At 36.1% G+C, this 23349-nt stretch overlaps 1 protein-coding gene across 1 annotated transcript in view; it reads right to left on the bottom strand.

Annotated features, from left to right (window-relative positions):
* The window catches only part of LOC118273818 (adipokinetic hormone/corazonin-related peptide receptor variant I), a 102402-nt gene extending 88436 nt beyond the window's left edge, over nt 1-13966 (bottom strand). The window contains exon 1 of the mRNA XM_035590961.2: nt 13367-13966. Coding sequence (XP_035446854.1) covers nt 13367-13675 — 309 coding nt within the window. The 5' untranslated portion in view covers nt 13676-13966. The remainder of the gene's footprint in view (nt 1-13366) is intronic.
* Between the last annotated feature and the right edge of the window lie 9383 nt (nt 13967-23349).

Here is a 23349-nt window from a genome sequence, read left to right as displayed (position 1 = left end):
GGAGAAGAACGAGTAGGAAAAGACACATAGATTTCACAGACAAAAGGTATAAATCTATACCCTTGGTACGGGTTTGCTTTACATTGAACAAAAACAAAACGAGAAGGTTCGGCGTTCTCATTGGTCAGTGCGAAAGAACCAACCGCTTACAGCGCCAAACGCGCTTTCGTTTCGATCTCGTTAAATGTAAAACAAACTCATACTAAATCCTCTGATATAGCATTTTATTTGAGGATAGTTTCCAAGCTGATTATTACCTTTGCCCTTTATAAGTCTAAGTTTTCTCACCATTTTTTCATTTTACTGTAAATCAGTGGTGTCGTAATAAAAAGCCAATAAAAAATCAAAGAAAAAAAGACGTGTTGTGTCTACAATAAAGAAAAAAAGGACAGACGCCATTAAAGATGGCGGTTGACAGCTGTCAAACGTTAATTCACAATCAGATAGACAAATCAATAACTTCAAGTTGTGTTTAGTAATAACTTTGTATGTAAATATATGGTAAAAAATGTAAGAACATTACTCGTATTAACATATAAAATAAAAATTGGTTTCTTATATATTTTATAGAAGTAAATAACATATCAACTATTAGTACCCAAACCTTTTTTTTTTTGAGGGGGAATATCGTCTGACTTCTCCCGCCTTGTTCCCAAAGGGGTAGGCAGAGGCCTAGCAGAGGACAAGGCGGGCATGGAAGTAATACATATTTTGCAAGGATTAAGTGAGAATATTGCCAGGCAACAGCCACAGTTCACCGCACTCTTGTCACTGTTACCAAAAACTACAAAAGAAAAAACATTTCGACCAAAATTGTTTGAAACAATTTTGCCAATGTATTGCCTAATAGTTACACAAATTACATACAGAAAAATATGTTGTCATTCATTGTCTAATGGGCGGCCTTATCGCTCACAGCGATCTCTTTCAGGTAACCTTAGGAAGGGTAGGTACGTATGAGTAACGTAAGTATGGAAAAATCCATAAACGATACATATTTTTAACAAGTGAAAGCAGCTAGTTCCTAATAAATATTCTTATAAGTATATATTCCTTAGAAATCGTTCATGTTTCCTCTTGATGTACCTTTCAAGTAATAGGTTTTATTTGCTTTGACTTCATACAATTTAACTCTATATTAGGTACTGATTTATTAAAACTAAATCAAGAATTCTGTTTACAACCAAAACATAAACATTATAACTTAAACCATGATTGTTTATGAAATATTTTACTGTGAATTCTTGTTCACTTTGTTTAGGTACCTACTTACGTGATTTTAATACCATACACCTACGTTTTACACTACGACTCTTGATAAAATGTGGAAAAGCTATGCTTCGGCACGAATGGGCCGGCTCCACCGGTGTCATACTCGTTCCACGGCCTCACAGAAAATCGACGTGAAACAACGCTTGTGTTGTATTTCGTTGTGTGAGTGAGGTTACTGGAGGCCTAATTACCCCCCTTCCCAATCTTCCCTATCCTCGATTTCCCAACAACCATTAAATTCCTAACTCTCAAAAGGCCGGCAATGCACTTGTAACGCCTCTAGTGTTTCGAGTTGGCGATTGCTTGCTTCTTAACAGGTGATCTATCAGCTCGTTTACCGGCTTATACCATAAAAAACGATCCGACAAATAACAGGTCAGATTTACCAACTGGAAAAACTACAACAATGGACTGGCGAGGCATTGTTGAAACTACGAGTAGTCAAATAAAGCTTTGTATAACTTCCTCGAAATCTGAAATTCCTACAGAAACGAAAAAATAGAATTCACGAACAAAAACTACTGTTAGATTATAAGTCAGGAGCAGGAAGCAAATACTAAGTAGATGCAGGAGATTAATTATTATGTTACCGGCCTACTTACGTAACTGTTTGACGAGCAACTCGACTTCCAAGTCATGCTAGAGACTCATATTCATGAGCAGCATTCCGTGACATACGACGCGGCGACTGTCGCGCTGCTCATGTTATGAATAAGTCATGAATATGAGCATCTTGCGTAATAAGGCGATAACATAATAATTAATTTAGTATGTCTTATGAAAGTTATAATAAAATTACAAAGAGGAGATGTTATAACTCGAGTTCTCTTTAACATTATAATGTCCTGACATTAGACTATTTGCCATCTAGCGGTCCGGTACTACAAAAACGTTGCCAATTGTCCACATTTTACCACTTTCTGAGCGCTTATAACCTATTTTATTGGACAAGGTCGATTTTTTATGTCACAGTGCACAACCAAATTACGGATGCCATAATTTCATGATTGTTTTTTATGTAAAACTGTAGAGCATACGCGTCACCTGATGGTAAGCAATCAGCGCCACCCATGGATACCCGCAACACCAGATGAGTTACAGGTGCGTTGCCAGCCTTTCAAAAAGGAGCACGCTCTTTTCTTGTATGTGTATTTGTACTTGCTTTATGATCAGTGAATTGACTGAGTTATGTAATGAATTCAAGGTACATACTACATAGTATATTGTATTGAACAATAGAACACCGCACTACACTACAAAGTTTGACTCTTGGACTTAAGATATTTACTCTTGCGGTGTGACGAGGAAAGTTCTGCTTGTCTCCAAGTACACCGTGTGTGTAGATAACTCTTAGATTGTACTCGAACTTGAATGAGTTCTATTGAATCGAGATCCAAGAAATTGATTAGAGGTTGCCTACTGTGGCATCGATGCTACCGCTGTTTACAAAGTTATTATAAAAAATAAAGACAGTAAGAAATATATTTTTATTTGTTTAGGCTTCTCGTATCGACTTGCTTAAATAAATATTGTTACGATAGATGTACAGGCTCCCCGGAGCTGCGGACAACCTAGGGGGTTTACCGGGGCTCCGGTTTAATGCAGGAGTAAGAACGAAGTGATTTTTAGTCAGTAAGAGAAAGTTGGGTGATTTTCCCCCTTAAAAATAAAGATGTACAGACTCAGAAAGCTCACTACACACATATTTTTTCTCAATCATGAACATCGGTACTCGACGATACCTATTTCTATACCGATATAAATCTTCGAAAAAAAAAAGCCTCAGAGAAAACTATCATGAATTCCGAAACTCAATGCCTCATACATCAAACTGAAGTCTGAAATCTAGATAAAAAAAATAGAAAAACAAGTCTAATCCAGATCTATCTACTAGACAACTTATCTGGTTTACAAGACAATGTATCAAAAGTAAAATTTGACCGTCTTGTTACGAAAAAGACTAAAAAACAACTTGGGTTAGCAACAGCTCATAATGTCCCATTTATATTTTCATTTCGACCGAAAAAACGGGCATCTTTAAGGGAAAAACAGTGTTACCGAATCTTATCTAACTTTCGTAAAAAATAATGTTTTTCGTACGTGAGTCGACTTATCAAGTCCCTCTGTTCGATTTGCAATCTAATTGCTTCACTAGTTCATTTCACGGCTTCGTTTATTCAGAAATATGCAGTGAGATTAAGTTTATAACTAGTTTAAGTTTGCTTTTTATGCGGTTTTAGATTGTTTCCTGTTTTTTCTTGATTTTAATCTTGTTTCTTATGATTTCACTAGCTTATGCGTGCGGCTTCGCTCGCGTTAATTATGGGGTCTGTGACTAACACACGATTTATTTTTCTACAATAAAAGTTACTTCTCAATACATCAGCTACCTGCCAGTAAAATTTCCGTCAAAATCGGTCCAGTCATTTCAGAGATTAGCCGAAACAAACAGCCAAATGTTATTTTGGTGTACTTATGTGTAGTATGTATGTTCATAAGCATGCAAATAAAATGCATTTATTTCAATAAAACAAACGTTACGTTACACTCCCTTTAGATTGGAAACACGTTGAGAAGATTTATTTTAAAGAACATCAAACAGTGATTGTGTTGGTCAAAACCCTTCACTGTGGGGTTGAAGCGCCTGTTTATTTTACAAAGTGATTGTGAAGTTAATGGGTGTCACTACCTTCAGTGAAAGGTGGACACAGTGATTTATTGTTAGAGCATAATCTCTTATAATTATTATGTATTTAAAGGACGTAAGACTGAAATATAAAGTCAGAACTTCAAAAAGAAACGTCACATTTTGCCGGACTGTAGGAAGGATATTGTTTTTCGCGGCGTATCTTGTATGTGTATGAGTGTAAAATTATTTATTTATCTTTCAAAAGCTTTAAACAGATAGGAGTGGAAGGAGGGTAGGGAGACCTTTGCCCTGCAGTGGGACGATCATGGCTGAAATGTAATCTAATTTTTCTACTGGTAGAAATATGTTTCTCATTAACCTATTTAAATAAATAAAAAAAAATTGTAGCTCACCTACATGGATATAAGTAAATACATACTGCTTAAATTGTACATCAGACCAAGACAAACCGTTTTATTCATAGAGATTAATAAAACATTCTGTTTCAGTATTTACTTCAGTTTTGCGTTGAAACGGAGGGAAAATTAATGGACGGCAACCTCCATTACCATAAAATACGTACTTCCAAGGAAGCTTAGAAACCAATCGAAAATATATGCTTCGGAAAATTTACCTTTTTCGGTACCCTCGATACCTGTTGAAAACATCGTAAGATATTTATTGCCTTTAATTTTGAAATGTACATGAAAAATTATAGAGAAAATATGTTGATCGAGTAGTTGTGTGTGACTGCTAAGCAGCAGCACTCAGAGCCATTTAATAATTGCTTAAACTATTCCTTAGTAACGATTTTGTTCCGAAAACAATTGCTAAGGAATGAGTTGAGTAATCATTAAATGACTTAGAGTATGATTTTTGGTTGAGTTTTGATTTTTGGTCAAGTATATAATAAATAATATCAACGAAAACTTGGAGTCAATCTGTGGGTCTTTACGCTTGTAGTCACCCTTAAGTATCTGACAACCGTATCGTTATATTTATATTGAAATAAATGAAAAAAAATATAGGTAGATGTTTCTACTAGAACTAGAATTTCGACATGATGTCTTCTAGGTGTGGTCTGTGTACATGGCTAATATCAAAATCCATCTTTAGTAGGTGTGACGTCTGACGTAGCATGTCAACTCGATTATGTAAATATGTGCATCACGCAATACCATATAAATATTAGTGTACTTTTCCACCAAAGATGTGCTATGTAGCTATGCTACGAAGATATAATAGCTAAGCTGTGAAACTATGTGACCGTTTCCACCGATACTAAGCTATGTAGCTGAGCTGTAGGAAACTCGATTGCCATCAAGAAGAAAAAAAAGTGTATAATAAATATAGGGATGATACAAATCTAACGACATATTGAAACTGACCGATAATGAACAAAATTCCAAACGCCGTACCCTACTAAGAAATCCAAATTCCAAAATACAAAAGTTGTGTTCGACTTGGGTACTGAATCCAGGATGTTTTCCCAAAAGTATTTAGAACTTTTTAATTGCTTTTACCTGAATTTAATTGTGAGAGAGACATGCTTCGGCACGAATGGGCCGGCTCGACCGGAGTGATACCACGGCCTCACCGAAATCCGACGTAAAACAACGCTTGCGTTGTGTGAGTGAGGTTACCGAAGGCCCGATTCTCCCCTTCCCAATCTTCCCAATTACCCGATTACCCAACAACCCTTAAATTCCTAACCCCCAAAAGGCGCCAACGCACTTGTAACCCCTCTGGTATTTCAAGTGTACATGAGCGGCGGCGATTGTTTACCATTAGGTGATACGTCTGCTTGTTTGTTGTTCCATAAAAAAATTCAAATATATTAATTCAAATAACCTAACCTTTTTTTTACCTAATGTATAGGCTCTAGATTGCTTGTTAGAATTGTCTAAACCAATTAGGGCAGTGGTAATAATTGTTAAATTGTAAGGAGCTAGGCTGAATTTTATCGTCTGTTTCTTTAATGCCTTTTATTGTAGTACTTTATGAATGTACTGGCCTTAGGAAACATTTTTGTTTAATTATTTCAAAGAGTAAACTGGATATTATTACGTTTCTTAAACTCTATTACATCACTATGCAAATTAGTATTAAGTGTGAGAGAGCCATGTTTCGGCACGAATGGGCCGGCTTGACCGGAGTTGTTAGTAAGTTGTGTTTCGTTGTGTGAGTGAGAATACTAGAAGCCCAATTACACCCCTTGCCAATCTTTTCAATCCCCGATTCTCCAACAACCCTTAAATTCGTTATCCAAATGTGCCGAGTGTCCATGGGTGGCGGTGACCGCTTATCATTAATTTATCGACCTATACCATAAAAAATACATTGCTATCAAAAGTAAGTAATAGTTACACAGTATGGCTTAGTAAAAATAAGTAACATAATTACAAAAAGAAATAAGGGTTTTTCAAATATTTTGGCTTTATTAACTAAAAACAACGGTTTAGCGTAAATTTCGATAGTTATTATAAAAATAGTCACTCAACTTAATTTTTGTATCTAAAATCCAGATAGATTGTTAGAATTTCTGTGAAAACCTAAACCTGAATCTGAAAGGCTAGAATCGTTAATTAACTTCAGTCGTCAAAACTATACGAAACGAAATCGGTTTCTAAATTTCCTAGTACTAAAACTGGGGGGAAGGGTTAGTACCCTCAATAACACTTAACAAGCCTAGCTTCGGCCATAGCAATAAAATAAAGCGACAGTTTTATTCCCCCAGCCTGCTCCGACAGACGTTCTGTTTTATATTTCCGATGCTCCTTTGTTTCTTTATATAAAACCTCCCTTTTTACATAAAATTGTATTAAAAAGTAGTAGGTTTGTATCTTTTAGAGTGTAGAGGTTCCTTTGGTTCTTAAGTAATTAAGGTACGCGTCACAAGATCCGTATCGTACGCATCACAAGCACCGCACGCAACGGATTTTAGTTTGTCTTGTATAGAAACTCATACAACTGCGTCCACTGATCCACATCGTACGCACCGCATCATCAGCAATGCCTACATGCGATGCGTACTGATGACGTCATACGGAATGCGTACGATGCGTCCGATGCGGGCCTGTGGACGAAAAAAGTAAGTAAGTAAAGGAAGGATTATTTATTAAAAGAAAGTTAAAAGTTATTTTAAATGTAGTTACCGTTGCGATGAATTATAGGTTCAATATTAACAATCTTATTTCTTCTAACATTAGATTGAAAAGCTTGCAACGTAGTACTCTAATGAAAACATATTTTCTCTCCCAATCAATGTCCAATAAAAAACTTTTCCGAGTCGACCTACTTCGGAAATATCTCATTGATAGATACGTACAAAACTATAGTTACCATAACTAGTAAGGAAGGTAGATAACTACACTTGGGAGCAAAGAAACCACTAGCATTTTTTCTTTTTTATTTCTTATTTATTTCCTGTGTCGTAGGTCCGTTTACAAACATACAAGTTCACATACACATAACACCTAGACCCAAAAGAACAATTGGGGTATCACACAAAGAATTGCTCCTTGCGAACCCGCTACACGTTGCGTGGCAGCCAGTCTCCCAGCCACCGCGCAAAACGATACAAGTAGTACTAAACGATAGCTAAACGAACAACATAATAAATATTTACTGCTACAAGTATTATAATTTTATAAACTGGCAACGTAGTCAGATGAAAGGCAATTTATTTACCTTTAAAAAAAATGAGAGTATTTTGCTGTAGAGGGATCTTTAAAAAGAAAAAAAAACGCTAGTTGCTCCGTTTTTTTGAAGTTTATTTCAAGTGTCCTGGCTCGTTGTCCAAAGGTTAGCAGCTACAAGTACTGCAGTCGAATATAAGCTAAATATTGTGGCGACACTGACAAGTGACAGTTGACAGATGACAGAAGTCGCACATAGACTATCGACGAGCAAATCAACGGATGACGTCACAAATACCCTGCATCGCACATATGAAGTTTGCATGCGAATTAACACGGATAGAAAATCCCAACGAACAACAATTGGGCAGAAAGCCCGCCAGGCTGATCACCTCGCCTGGTCGGAGGATCCTCCTTTTCTTAGGGAACTTTACTCTCTGTTCCCTAAAGTGGTGACCCCGACGTGATTGAAACCAACCTTCACGGAGCAGATCAGCACCGTCATCCTCATCGCCATCTCCCTCACCCATCACTTCTCCGCTGAGCGGTAATCAAGTCGCAGCCAACCAGCATCCTCGTCCTCATCAGGGACCACCACACGCTACATCGAAGATATGCAGCCTGGTTCTTCCCTACGGCCTCATCAGCGTCTAGGCACAGCACTCTGCACACGGTCTGAGGACGTCTTCCTCCCGTCAACGCAGACGCCAGCCACTACGCACCTACCCTCGCAGCATCTATTCCCCGACTCACCGTGGGACACTGCGAGCTTCACTACTCCGACTCACTGGAGTATCACCCTGCACCGCTCACCCGACTCACTGGGCATTCAGCGGCACAGTTCCGACTCACTGGAACTAGGGAAATTCGACACTGGCTCTGGCACCGCTCATCTCAAGCATCGACAGCCGTCTCAACAGGATCGACCTCCGGTCTTGGGGGGGAGTGATGTGGCGACACTGACAAGTGACAATTGACAGATGACAGAAGTCACACATAGACTATCGACGAGCAAATCAATGGATGACGTCACAAATACCCTGCATCGCACATATGAAGTTTGCATGCGAATTAACACGGATAGAAAATCCCAACGAACAACAGTTGGGCAGAAAGCCCGCCAGGCTGATCACCTCGCCTGGTCGGAGGATCCTCCTTTTCTTAGGGAACTTTACTCTCTGTTCCCTAAAATATAACTGTTGGTCGATTTTACTCGATTTCTTAAAGTATAGTAAGGTATTTTTTATTTGCACTGATCATTTGATTTGTCGCTGTTATTTTACTTAAATGTGCAACACTCATAATAAATTTGAGAAATGACTTTAATTAAGCCATTATAAAGAAGATAACATAATAAAATAAGCCAAGCGTTCACTAAGACATAAAACTACTGCAATAGATATTAAAATTAAAAATGTATTTAGTCCGTCAGTTAAAAAATTAAAACTTATTTTTATTTCGTCATATAAGTAAACCCAACACATTGTACTTAATAGTGACGTCACACGATATTTTTAATCAATATCAGCTATCGTTAAAGTATTTCATTCTGTAAGAATAGAAAATTAAACGTGTCTAATAAAAATAATGTTTTAAATTAACCTACCAGACAGACGGACACTAAAACGAAATTTAGGCAACTACTCTATTACTACCAGTATAATAGAAAATGTTAAAACACAACTCATATAATATAATAATTACATTTTATATCTCACTCAAAACCGCTTCACATTTCTACCCAATTGCCACAAAGAAACAAGCTTAACATCACAACCTTGGAAGCAAAAGTTCAACAATTTATTATCATACGCCTCTAAATTTAATGGCGACGAGATCTTATTGGGCTTTCCATAATGAAACCAAAACATAAACAAGACTGTTCTTCAGAGGCTCTGAGTTAGTTGACATTTACAATTAACGGTCAGTTCATATCTGATTGCGTAACGCCAGAACAGACAAATGTATAGAAAAATAATTGACCGTTCACACTCGACCGATGATACGTCATAGTATTGCCTAGCAAGAGTCTTGCAAGTCTCGCATTTACCAATTAGCCAACTTTAATTTTTTATACGATTATGATTTAACTATATTAACTGTATTGTGCAGATTTAACTATACAGTTATATTGTAAGGTGTGGCCGCTATTAAACAACCTCAAAATATAGTATACTAGCTACACTGTTTCGTCATTGTAAGATCAAAAGCACCTAACATAATATATAAAAAGTTCACTTTTAACTTTTCAGGGAGACTGTATAATTTGTCTCACTGTTAACTGTTTGTTAGTTAATGGACGCTACACACCTTACAATGTATCTGTGCAGTTTAACTATACAGGTAAATCATAGATCCGTACAGCCTACACTATACATTTGGACACTACGGTTAAATCGTAGGTCCATACAACCTACACTATTTACAATTTAACTGTGCAGTTTAACTGTACAGTTTTATCTATTCTTAATTCAATTCAGACTGACTGACGCAGTACTACAGTTCGTTAGCTCTACACACTTTACGTTAGTGAAATCGTATTATAACTTTCGTGAGACATACTAATTTAATTATTATGTTATTGGTTTAATTAAGTAACTGTTTGACGAGGAACTTGACTAGTTTCAAGCCACTAAATCGTAGATCCAAAGCCTACACATTCTACGATTTAACTGTACAATTAAATCGTATGGTGTGAAGTCAATATAAGATATTAATTAGCAGTTCATAAATCAATTCGTTGAAAAAAGTAGACTATTCTAACATTTTTTCCTAAGCTACAATTTTTTGTTCTATTCTGTAAAGTAGTTCTTAGTAAAATGTACCCAATACTATCATCTCGAGTTATTATATTTTTAATCTCCTCTTTTTCAGGAAGCACTTAAGTAAATTGCTACTTGATACTTAACAAAGTAACAATTTATAGTTTTCTTAAAGACGACTATGCCAGCGCTCAGCGGTCCGTGGTCTATTAAGATTTTCCACTACTTAAATACTTATTACAAACTAGCTGACCCAGTAAACTTTGTGACTGCGCCACGGAATAAAACTGTGAGGTAACTCTTGTAAAATATATAAAACTAAAATTTGAAACTCCTTCTTTTTAATAAGTAACTAATAAATCTCTAAATTACACACACATTGTGATAAGGTAAAGTAAAATTGTCAGCAAACATAAGATTGATCCATTATCGTATTCTATTATAACCCTCGTGAGACATACTAAATTATTTATTATGTTATCGGCTTACTCACATAACTGTTTGACGAGGAACTCGACTAGTTTCAAGCCATGCTTGATGCTGATATTCATGAGTAGCATTCCGCGCATAAGCATTTCGCATACCCTAGTAGTAGCAACGCGACAATCGCCGCGTCGTGTAATAATTATTGATTTAACATAATAATTAAGTTATCGTATTCGTTAATTTTGTCTGACAAAAATCTTTTATATGAATGAGAAACAATAAAGGACCAAGGCTTCTACCCTGAGGTACACCATAATGATCATCACAATCATGTCACGTCCACAGCTAGACAAAGGCCTCCCTCTTAATCCTCCATGTCGAATAAAAAGAACAACACCATATTCAATGAATAATAATTCGCTGTTTTTCCAGTTTTTAAATTAAAACACTTGAGTTCTTCAAGCATAAATATGAAAAGCAAAAAAAAACTTAGCAGTACTTTAATCCCACAGATCGGGTACCTACAAAATAAATATATTCATGTATCCACCTGACGACAAAAACATGATAACATTATTTATGTAACCTTTAGTAAATAGAACGTATTACGTTCAACTGAAATGTAATTGTTATTTTTTAGGCTTGAGGTCGTATCTACCCGGAGTATTAAGCTTGAACTCTCGGACAAAAAAACAATATTAACTGGTTTCGATTAAAACGAATGCCTCCAAGGAAAATTCTAAGAAATTGTTTTCTATCTAATTTATTCTGAAAATCGTTTCCGAGATTAATTTTTTTGTCTTAACCAGCCGTCTTAAGATAAATTCAATTCAATTTATGAAACACGTAGTCGTCATTCATTCAGTCATTTATGAAACGTCTGAATAGAATTTTCTAGTAATTCAACACCTAATTTTAGTGAAGGACAGACTGATATGTGTGTCCTTTAGTAAAATTAGGTGGTAATGTTTTCAGAATGTAGATTCGAATGGCGAAATATGAACTAGAAACAACATCGTTAGAGTGCTTTTCCACCAGAGATGTACTATGTAGCTATGCTACGAAGATTTAATAGTTAAGCTGTGAAACTATGTAAACGTTTTCACTGATACTATTCTACGTAGCTGAGCAAGGAAGATGCGCAGCTCGAGTATGCGATGTATCGATAGTAGGAAAGCGTTCCATTCATAGCACGCATCCATAGTACGCATACACAGCACGCATCCATAACACGCATCCATAACATTCATCTTTCCATTTCAAAATCTTATTTTAGCTGAGTCCGTTTACACCAGCTATGTGTACTATGTATACACCAGTGCTAAGCTAGAATATGATTGGTGGAAGCCAAATGCATCCACAGCAACGTAGCATAGTACATCTCTGGAATCTATTCTAGATCCTGGCTTACAGGAGTCTTAGAGGAGTTTTTTTTAATGAATTGATGATTTTTAACAAAATAGATCTTTACTAAGGAATTAGACGAATAAGAAATAAAACACTTAGGTTTCAGATAAATCAGACTCAATTTAACAAAAATATTAGATAGAAAATGAAAGTAGAAATTTTAAGAGGTTTTCTGCGGCTGAAGACACATTTTTTTTTACTTTCAGGTTCCGTGAAACGCTAGCTAACAGTTTTAGCGCCGTTTAATGTAATTTCGGTTCGGCGTTTTTAGATGAGAATATTTGAGCAAGGTAAAAATATAGAGTATCGGTCGGAAATATACAGTAGAGTATCGGGTGATGAAAATATTGATATATTTTTGGTCAAACGAAAATGTATCAAAGCGACATTTTCCTTGATTAATTAATTCCTATCTATATTTTCCGGATTTTTGCAAAAAAGGTTAGAGCGTGTTTGTAGTTTCAATTTAAAACTGTGTTTTTATACCGTGGTGTATCAGTAACGTTGCTATTGAGCAACCATTTTGAAAATGCTCCGTTCTTTCCGAAATCGAGTTTCAGGTTACTATGATAAAATTTATATTTATGTTTGCAAATAGGTTACAATGTAACTCTCTTAAATAACTAGATGAGACCGGCATTTCCTATTGGACTGCTCTGAGAAGAAATGCCGAAACAAATTCAGATGTAAACTCAAGTGGTTCACTCGATCTCAACTTTTCTCGTTCTGGTTACTATGATACATTTCTGTTTTGTACATTAACAGTATGTTAATAGATATTATACAAGTCTAGCATTTCGCACTAAGAGATAGACAAAATAAAAATATTTAGAAACTCACAGACTCAAGCGACCCCACAGTCAAACCATTACAACGGTTTTGTGGGGCTTAGTCTATAAGAATGTTACCTGTGTGGAAGTGAAATAAATAATAAAAAAATAATAAAAAGTCAAATACAAAATACAATTTTATCTAGTCTAGTTCTAGTTGTCTTTTTGTATTGTTAAATTCAGACACAATAAAAGTTGTGAATGAAATGAAATAAATGAATCATAGTTTAATCACAACAACGTAAAAACTTAATTACTTGAGTGATTCTTTTGGTTGAAACTGTTTATTTGTAACAATCACGATAATGATAGACAACTGCTCCTCCATCTCCAACTCAGACACACCATAACAGGATGCTATCACATCAGTGTCATTAAAAAAAATCCAACACACTCACTCACCTCCAAAGGAATAACTCCACACGTAACGCAGACATCAGCGAGCGCGAGATGTGTCATCATCAGATCCACTCGAGACTTCCTTCTCCTCGACCTGGCGAGGCTGACCAGCACAGCCACATTCCCCACTCCCCCCACAGCCAACAAGATCCCATAGATCACCAGCACAGGTCCTTGGTCCCTCAACACAGTCTCCGTGATGTTAGTACTGGCGGTGGTAGCACCATCGAAATAATCCCAAAATTTTCGATCGATCTCTGAAGTAGTGATTTGAAGAGTTTCGTCCTCATAATCATAGTTGTTTAGTAACATTGTGAGGTTTTACATGATAATGTACACTGGTAAGAGGTGTTAAACTGGTTTTTACGACACACACATTGATATATTTTTGTACTTTGAATTTGACTAAAGTTTTACAAAATTAACTATGTATGAAACTTTAATATAGGAACAAAAGCAAGTATTAAATATACTATATATTATTAATAACTCATATTTCACATACTATGCAATGGTAATAAATAAATTGTAACAAACTTTGGAAAAGTTCGTAACACTTCGTGGCAGTTTTGGTCGCCACGCGAACGCGACTGGCCTACGCGGCTACGGAGCTACGACTGCTGCTACGAAGCTACGGCGTAGCGCTACGTAAATAAATATACGTTGATAACACCGTGCAGGTTTTATCAGTATTTGTTCTCACTTTTGCTAACGTTTGTGATGTTCTATTTAACTTTGTTGATTGTTTGTCGCAAAGGAATGAAATATACAATAAATACTGTTATGAAATTTTAATTTCACATTATGTTAAGAAGAGAGGTTGTATATGTATTAAAATTATATTTAAAAAAGTAGAATTTGAGATGAAAGATGGTGTAATATTTAAGAAGTAACAAAGCATTAAATACTTTTGTTTTATTAATAAGCAAAATGTTCTCTGAAACATTAACATTTAAATACATTTCCTCGTCTAAAGCATAAGACTCTGTGCTCTGTTGTTATTCTTGAAGATGATAAGTCACATTAAAGAAAAAACAAAATTAAAGCGTACACAATATTCACATATATCGTTGATTAACGCGTAAGAAAACACACGGTTAAAAAAAATCATTACTTATTTATTTAATGGAAACAGCAGCAACAGCTACACATGGCAAACAAATAATGGCAGTATAATATCAGAAAGCCAATTATAGGTTTCCAAGGATAAAATAATACAGTATTCAAGACCTGGCGAAAGACGTAACATGGGCAGACCTCCCACTAGGTGGACCGACGATATTGTCAGAGTCGCGGGGAGCCAGTGGATGCAGGTGGCGGCTTGTCGTTCTACGTGGAGGACTAAGGGGGAGGCCTTTGTTCAGCAATGGATGTTTCTCGGCTGATGATGATGATGATGATGAAGACCTGGCAAAACAATCACAACCCATACAAAAGCATCTTTTAGATTAAAAAAAAAATATAAAAAAATAAAAAACATAAAACCAAAAGAGTAGTATCACGAATAATATGATCAAATATATGCGGTTGCAACGCAAACAATACATGAATTTTGGCCGAAACAGCAATAACGCAACAAAGTGAAAGCACAATGTAAATTAATATTCGAAAGTCTCTCTGATATCTCACATATATATTTTTTTAATTTTCTCGTTTGTGCATTCAGAAAAATTTATGAATTCAATTAATGAAAAGAGTATGGAAGAAAAAAATTCATCAACACACATCATCAGCCTATAAGTGGCCACTGCTAACCAAAGAGCTCTTCTCACATGGAGAAGGTTTGAGCATTAATCACACGCTTGCTCAATGCAGGTTGGCGATTTCAAACTTATAATCAGAAATTATAAGCCCAGGTTTCCTCACGATGTTTTCCTTCACCATTAGTCAGTGGTGTCTAAATAATCTAAGATTGTTTTAAATATTTTTTTAAATCGTCACGCCTTTACGGCCTTTATCCCCGACGGGGTAGGCAGTGCCCACTGTACAATGTATATCCACTTTTTTCAATTCATATTGTAAGTCCCATGTAATATGTGATGATCCTATTGCCATATACCGGGCACATTTCCAGACTTCGTGCTACTACTGAGAAATTCTCGAAAAATACTTTGCCCAACCCGGGAATCGAACTCGAGACCTTTTGCCCAGCAGTCGCACTTGCGACCACTCGACCAACGAGGCAGTAAATTTACGAAAAGAGAATGAAATAAAAGAAATTACTCAGAAAATATTATGATAACAACATTCAAGACCATCTAAAAATACCATTTACTATTTAACGGACATGTCAAGCATCCCTCCGCCCTAAGGCCTCGCAACTTACAACAACCATCAACCAAAAATAAGCAACATGTTGGGTCGACAGCACGCAACTTACTAAATTAGGTCAAAGCTCGTCAACATACCACAACTTCACGGGTTTTAAACTCCAACGGGTTAGCTGAGGTGTACCCATATAGTTAGACAATGTAATACAAACTTTTCGCTAGTTGGCGAATTGTAGAGTTGGCACGTGTAACGTATGCGATTCCCGCACGGAGCAACATTTTGTGTCATCCACAAATTGTTCTTTCAGGTCTCAGTGATATATGCATGTGAAATTGTATGTTTGTAAACACACCTACGACACAGGAGAAAATCCTAGTGTGTGGCAACGTTTTCAGTAAAAAATAAGTTATGTTATGGGTCTGAAAGTAAAGGGAGTGAGGCCAATTCCATACACCGTGGGTAAAATTCCAGACTTCGTATTATCAATAAAGATTTGTCCGATCCAGGAATGTACCTCGAGACCCCTTGCTTAGTAGTCGCACTTACGAAATCACTAACGAAGCAGTCAAAACTCATTACTCACATAAAATGGATGAATGAAGTTATCCATTAAAAAATTAGGTCACTCTCTCGACAAATTACACTTTCTGAAAGATTTCTGACCTGATCATAATTATGTTTACACCTTAAAGGCTTTTAACCTCCCTAAATGTTTTATATAATAGACTTATAATATATCAATATTAGAAACGTTTCACATCACTTGTAAGGCGTGAAACTTATGTTGCAAAGGAAACCTGGTTAATGTATTAACTACTTAATACTTATATATATGTTATGTACATGTACACACATATTTTCGCAGTATGTTGTATGTTTGTCTTTATGTATTGTTCTAAATTAAACGATATTTACCTAATAACTATGATTTATTAGTAGACAGTTACAATCTCGAAAGTGACGCGAACGTTAATAAAAAAAAATTAGCACAAATAAATAAAATAATTAAAACAGATCTTTAAGGCCCACATCAAACGGATTAATTTTTCAGACTGTGTCCACTGTATCGACAGCGTTCGGATTGCCGATGCCACTTTCACTCGGATTTTTGGCATCAGCATTCCGTATGACGTCATCGGTACGCATCGCATGTAGGCATTGCCGATGATGCGGTCCATACGATGCGGATCAGTGGACGCAGTTGTATGAGTTTCTATACAAGACAAACTAAAATCCATTGCGTGCGATGCTTCCGATGAGTACGATGCGGGCCTTTGGACGCTTATCTTTAGATAACTTTCTTACAGATGTCAAAGTCGTGCTCATCAGCTGTTGTTGCTATATTTCCAAAGCTTAGTAACTGTGGACAGCTAAGGGCTGTTGATAACGATGGTATCAGTATTACACTGTAATTATACACATGTACAGTATTATTACAAACAATACAAGGTAAAAGAATAAATCCGGAGCTACAGACTACGGACCGGGGTGGCTTTTAGTCAGTAACACTCCCTCTCACCTCGCCTAAGGCGGCAGAAGTCATAAAATAATATGTTTTAAATATAATAAAGAAGGGCCAAATTAAAAGTACCCTTAACCGACGAGCATGCATGGAAAGAAGTATATAAGAATATTGTAGCCGTTGGCGTTCCATAGTCTCTGACCACCCCCATGGGAGATACGCGTGAGGTTATTGTACGTTTTTACAATGCGAAGAACGGGCAAATATAAATAAACATAATTATTTAAACATAATTAATTATACTCAATTTAAGGGTTTCTAAAAACTTATAACTTTTTACTTGATTTACTTGACTGCCTCGTTGGTCGAGTGGTCGTAAGTGCGCCTGCCGTACAAGGTGTTTCGGGTTCGATTCCCGGGTCGGGCAAAGTATTACTAGGCTTTTTAAGGTTTTTCGAAAATTTCTCAGTTGTAGTACGGAGTCACAATCGAACCCAGTATAATTATGTCAATAGGCTCATTCCCCCCCCCTCTATTACATGGGACCTGTAACACAAATGTTGAAAAGTGGGTGTAATGTACACCTCTACCTACCCCTTCGGGGATAAAAGGCGTGACGTTGCAAACGAATCTAGGAGTAATATCTAGTTTCAATAACAATCCGGTTGAGTACGTCTCAAAGGAATCGAGTTAATACAGCAACATTCCTACAGAACTATAACTTAGTGCTTTTGTTCATACAACTACGGTCTAGACTGTTTTATTATATCCAATAGTCTAGATCTTAGTTAGAGTGCCTAGATCTTATTGTGGACTTTGAAACGGCAGTTTCATGTAGTGGACATAGTGTACTCTTACTCCTACCTCCTCCAAATAAATGGGCTTGCTATGCTATCTTCAAAGACTTAGGTTCTTAGGACTTAGGTTCATTCACAATGACCTAATCTTCACCTTCTAATTGTTAGATTCTAGTCCGCATAAAGCAAATTCCAACCTTTATTACTGAAAGCCTAGGTCAAATATTATAGGACGCTAGATCGCCCAGAATTTTCTCAAGTAAGTCCCGAATTTGTGGAAATATCATTGGAATTGAATCTTATTACCTAGCTTCACTGACAGACAGATTGACGGACAATTCAATTTGACGTTTCAAAAGTGCCTTATTTAGGATTAATTGAAATAAATGCTTTGACTTTGATTTTGACTTTATTGTGGCGTAACGTTAAACATGAACGTCTTATTTTGACTCAACTTTAATCCTAAAGTCGGTTGCAAACCAATAGCTAAGTTAGTTTAGCTTAGTTTGCATAACCGACGCTGTTTTCCATAAATATCGCTACGACTTTTTTTTTTCAAAAAAAGAACGTATATCGCACTAGGATTTTCTCCTGTGTCGTGGGCGTGTTTACAAACATACCATTTCACATACACAATAAGGTTTTAACCCAAAACCACAAATTGTGGATCACACACAGAATTGCTCCGTGCTGGAATCGCCAGCACACAAGTAAAACTGCGACTTTGTGGCCAGCACATAAGTAAAACTGCGACTTTGTGGCCAGCACACAAGTAAAACTGCGACTTTGTGGCCAGCACATAAGTAAAACTGCGTCGGCTATGCGAACTAAGCTAAACTAACCTAGGTGTTTTTTTTATTATTATTTTGTGTGAGAAAAATCATTCAATGACTTCTCCCGCCTTGGGAGAGGCAACAAGAAGTGTTAGACTATTACTGACTAAAAACCACCCCGTTCCTACTCCTGCTTTTCGCTAGGTAGTCCGCAGCTCCGGATCAGGCATTAACCTTAAGGCCCCATCTGTGGCGATCTGATGGCTCTTTGAGAAAACGGGCGCACGGAAACTAACATAGCTTCGCTTTTGGTCTGCAACCGGCTCAATCTCGTTAGTTAGTATAATTTATAATTAGTCGACAAACGAAACAATGCATTCAGAAAACTGAGTGTGTATAATTAACTTCATTATTTTAACAAACAAAAACATAACCTCTAAATGTAGGTTAAAACAACTAACTGAACGTTTGCACGTTTAACCCGGAAATATAACTGTTATAGCTTTCAGTTAAATGTTCGTAGTTAAAAGTAACATTACTGTAACGGGTCGGTCGGAGATGAAAGGAAAGGTTGTAACATTTTATTTTTGTTGGTATATTAAAAAGGTGCACTTAATTCTTCATGTATTCCAGCCAGGAATTTTATTTGCTAGTAATGTATGTTAGTGTTAGTGTTAATTGAAATTATATTATAAACTAGCTGATGCCTGTAACTTCGTCTGCGTAGAATACTTCCGACAGAATATGGGGTTTTGATTTATTTCTAAAATATTCTTTGCAATTAATAATTATGGTTTATACACCAACGTCGCGACCTGCCTTTAGATTTACGACGTCGAATTTAAACTATGTTTAGGTAATGCATTTAACATGTTAGGGTGTATAAACCATTTAAAATTAATGACTATTTTTACGCCCTAAGTTAATATTTATAGTGGTCATTACATCATAACAAAACTACAAAAAAAAAAACTATTCGGCTTGTACACTGAAAATTTACGTTTTTTAAGAGGCTATGACCGAAAATTTCTAGGTCGTATTAGCCATTTTTGGGCGAATTTCAACATTTCATATATACAGATCGATAGAGAAAAAAAACTGAACAAAATGGTATATACATATAACTCAATTTGGCCAAAATGGTTTATACGACATTTCTACCCAAAGGAATCGATATATTTTTTTATATTAAATCTTTAACTTTATTTCGCAGCTAGGCTTTTGTCGCTCATCACGCCTTATTGAATAACTCACCTAACACTTAAGTACTTGTCAAGAATCACTCTATCGCAGATCACAGCCAAGGACTCTGTTTTACAATAGGTATGTCTAGAACAGTCTAGAATTTATTTCATTATTATGTAAATAAGTATTGTCATACTAATATTATACTTAAATGTGAAAGTTTGTTTGTTTTGGATGTTTGTCCGTCAATCACGTTGAAAGTACTGAACGGATTTTGATGTGATATACAGATCGGGCATGAGGTATGGGATACTGGTGATACAGGGATACGTTTCATCACACGGGAATGCGGGCAAAGCCGCTGGAAGAAACTAGTGTTGTATAAATTATCTTACGTTTTAGATTATGTAAAATGTAACAAGTACTCTTTACTGCGAATTCTAGACATTTCATATTTATTACATTACCAACGCAACTATATAGGTGTCACATTGTTTTACAAAATTCGTTTTAACGCAAAAAGCTTTACATTTTATTGTAAAATATTTAAAGTTTGTGCCTTTACACGTACCTAATGGATTTACGTAATAATGTCATTTTAAAGTCATTAAATCTGCTATTGTGTTGAAACCTCAATACATTGTGTTGTTTGATTATTTTTATTAAAAAGTTACACCTACATTGGTCACATTTTACAAAGTTTTGAAAACAAACATTAAATATCGCTTTATTTTTCATCGTTAGCCAGAGACGCACTTAAAGGTACAAGCCCCCTACAATCACCAGTTAAAATATTATAGACCCATGCAATAGGGGTTGTACTTATAAATGTCATGCTTTGGGTATGATTCTCAGACTCTATGCTGATATTATTTAAATAAAGACCATAGAAAATAAAATGGCAATTGTAAATCTTAATAGTTACCTATAAGAATTTCTCAATTAAGTACTTACCAACAATTTCTTTCTCTGGATCAGCTAGGCTATTCTGTATTTGCGATTCGATTTATTTATTTATTCGGTAACTGTCGATTTGAAATATTCGTAGTGAGCTCAATCGCAATCCGCCATGTCATTGGTTATCCTGATCCGGGCTTACAGGGGCTCGGGCGCGAAAAGCGGGAGTAATTTTTAGTCAATAAGAGTCTGACACTCCCTCTTGTCTCGCTCAAGGTGAGAAAAGTCATTGAATGATTATCACTCCTAATAAAAACATGTCATTGGTAGTAAGAATAATCTCGACCAATGACGGGCGAGAATGCGATCAAGCTCATTTCTAAAGTTCAAATTGACAGTTATATAATAACCAAACTGTTCCCAAAATCCCTACTATGTACCAAGATCGGAGTCATTGATCCGAACCAGATTCCACCGAAAGTATTTTACACTACACAACTTCCAAAGTTACAACGCCCAAATACATGTGCCTCAAAATCATCCCCAAACAATTTCATACCTAAATATCAATGAGCATTGGTTTCAGATTTCAATAACAAATTAGTCAAACCAAGTCAATTCGAATTCACGACGGACTTTAGTATTCTAATTCAACCCTTGTAATAAACATCTGTCTTACTTAGGACATAAGACATAGCGCTACAGTTGAATTATTTAGACTTAGGTTTAGGTTTCTAGATACTGAATATGCACTAGATACCTAACTGTCACGTTCAATGATAGAGACACTAAATAAATTGTATTATTTTACTCGCTAGTCGTCTGCACAGTCTGGGCCTTTATTTAACTAAATTAACTAAAAATCACAGACGTGAGTAAACTGTGATTTTTTTGTTAAATAGAGGCCCAGACTTTGTTTTACCGTCTAACAGTCTTGCTTTGTCCTTGTCCTTGAAGTAGCCGTAAATTAAACTTTTAATCAAAAAAGGAAAACGCCTTCAGTTTCTTTACTGTTTCAGTTTTTAATTTTTAAGTGACGTTATATCCTTAGAACTTATTCTTCTTCTCTAAAGTCTGAAAAATACTATGCTGAAAATTGGTTTAGCTCCCAGCTTGTTTACCTTTATTTTTGGACTTTCATTCAACATACGAATTATACTGAAGTTCAGTGAATTAAAATAAGAATACGTAACACGTACGTCACATACTAAAGAAACATTCAAACGATAGGTGCATTGGGCATAACCACATACCTAAAGTACCTAATAATATTTTTGGTAAAACTACAACCAATGTATTTTTCTTCAACGTCTAGACTAAAGGTTTCAATATTTTATGAAATTTACTCGATAAAGCCCAACAAACAAGCTCAATACCTAGAAACATCGGTTAGATATAAGGATTCAAACTATTTCAGGGCTGTAACATTACTTTGGTAGCAGAATGTCATCTAATATTAAAAGTTAAGGTTTGGGAGATGTCAAACTAAGTGAAACGGCAGGTCATTTAATTTAATTAGCTTGGCAAACTTAGTTAATTGCTTGTAAACTTATATTACGGTGCCTTAGTCGATAGACATAGTACCAGCTAGTTGCATTGGGTATATTGCGTATGGGTAATGGGTATTTTGTAGTATTGGCTCGAATAAACCTACCATTCAGTGCGCCAAACGCGCTCTGGTTTCGATTACTTTAAACTTAAAGCAAACTCATACTAAGGGTACAATAACTTCAATTCGAAATATCGAAGTAAACTCAAGGTGTACAATAGGTGCACATTAATAACACATTTCGCCTATTTTGTAGCTACCCTGTTGTGAGTTTCATGGTAGAACTAGCCAGCTATTTGTTATCTATTTATTTATTTTAACTAACATTACAGGTAAATTATATAACCAAATGCGTTAGTTATCAGGGACCTTAGTACCTACAAGTTTGCTTTACGTTTAACGAGATCGAAACGAGACCGACTCCTAATCTTTCCAATCCCCGACTCTCCCAAAACTCTTAAATTCCTAACAACCAAAAGGCTGGCAACGCACTTGTAACGCCTCTGGTGTTTCGGGCGTCCATGGGCAGCGACGATTGCTTACCACCAGGTGATCCGACTGCTCGTTGACCGGTTTAAACCATAAAAAATTGCTAACCTATATAAAAAAATGTAGGCCCATGTTCTACCCATTTACCAAATACAATGTATACAAGCATGTCTGTTAAGGTCGTTCACCTGTGAACAGATAACACATTATGTGTTCCAATTCAATGCTTTTTTTGTTTACTTACAGGTGTTTCTCCATATGGAAGATCGAACCTACTGGGTTGGCTTAACATATTTTTTTATTAGTACCTACTATAAATATTTCAATGTAACTCGATCTTCACACAATGTAACTTGACTTTGTCTGCACAGGTGTGGTAGCTGGGCAATCGGCTATGTGTAGTAGTAGCTGGTTCGATTCCCACTCGGAGCAAAACTTTTTGTGTAATCCACAAATTGTTGTTTCGGATCTGGGTGTCATATGTATGTGAACTTATCTGTTTGTAAACGCACCCAAGACACTGGAGAAAATCATAGTGTGGGACATTGTTTTTTAAAGAAAAA

Source organism: Spodoptera frugiperda, chromosome 3 (assembly GCF_023101765.2).
Source record: "Spodoptera frugiperda isolate SF20-4 chromosome 3, AGI-APGP_CSIRO_Sfru_2.0, whole genome shotgun sequence".
Lineage (NCBI taxonomy): Eukaryota > Metazoa > Arthropoda > Insecta > Lepidoptera > Noctuidae > Spodoptera > Spodoptera frugiperda.
Note: the sequence above shows the minus strand (reverse complement) of the source record. Positions and strands in the feature narration are given on the sequence as shown.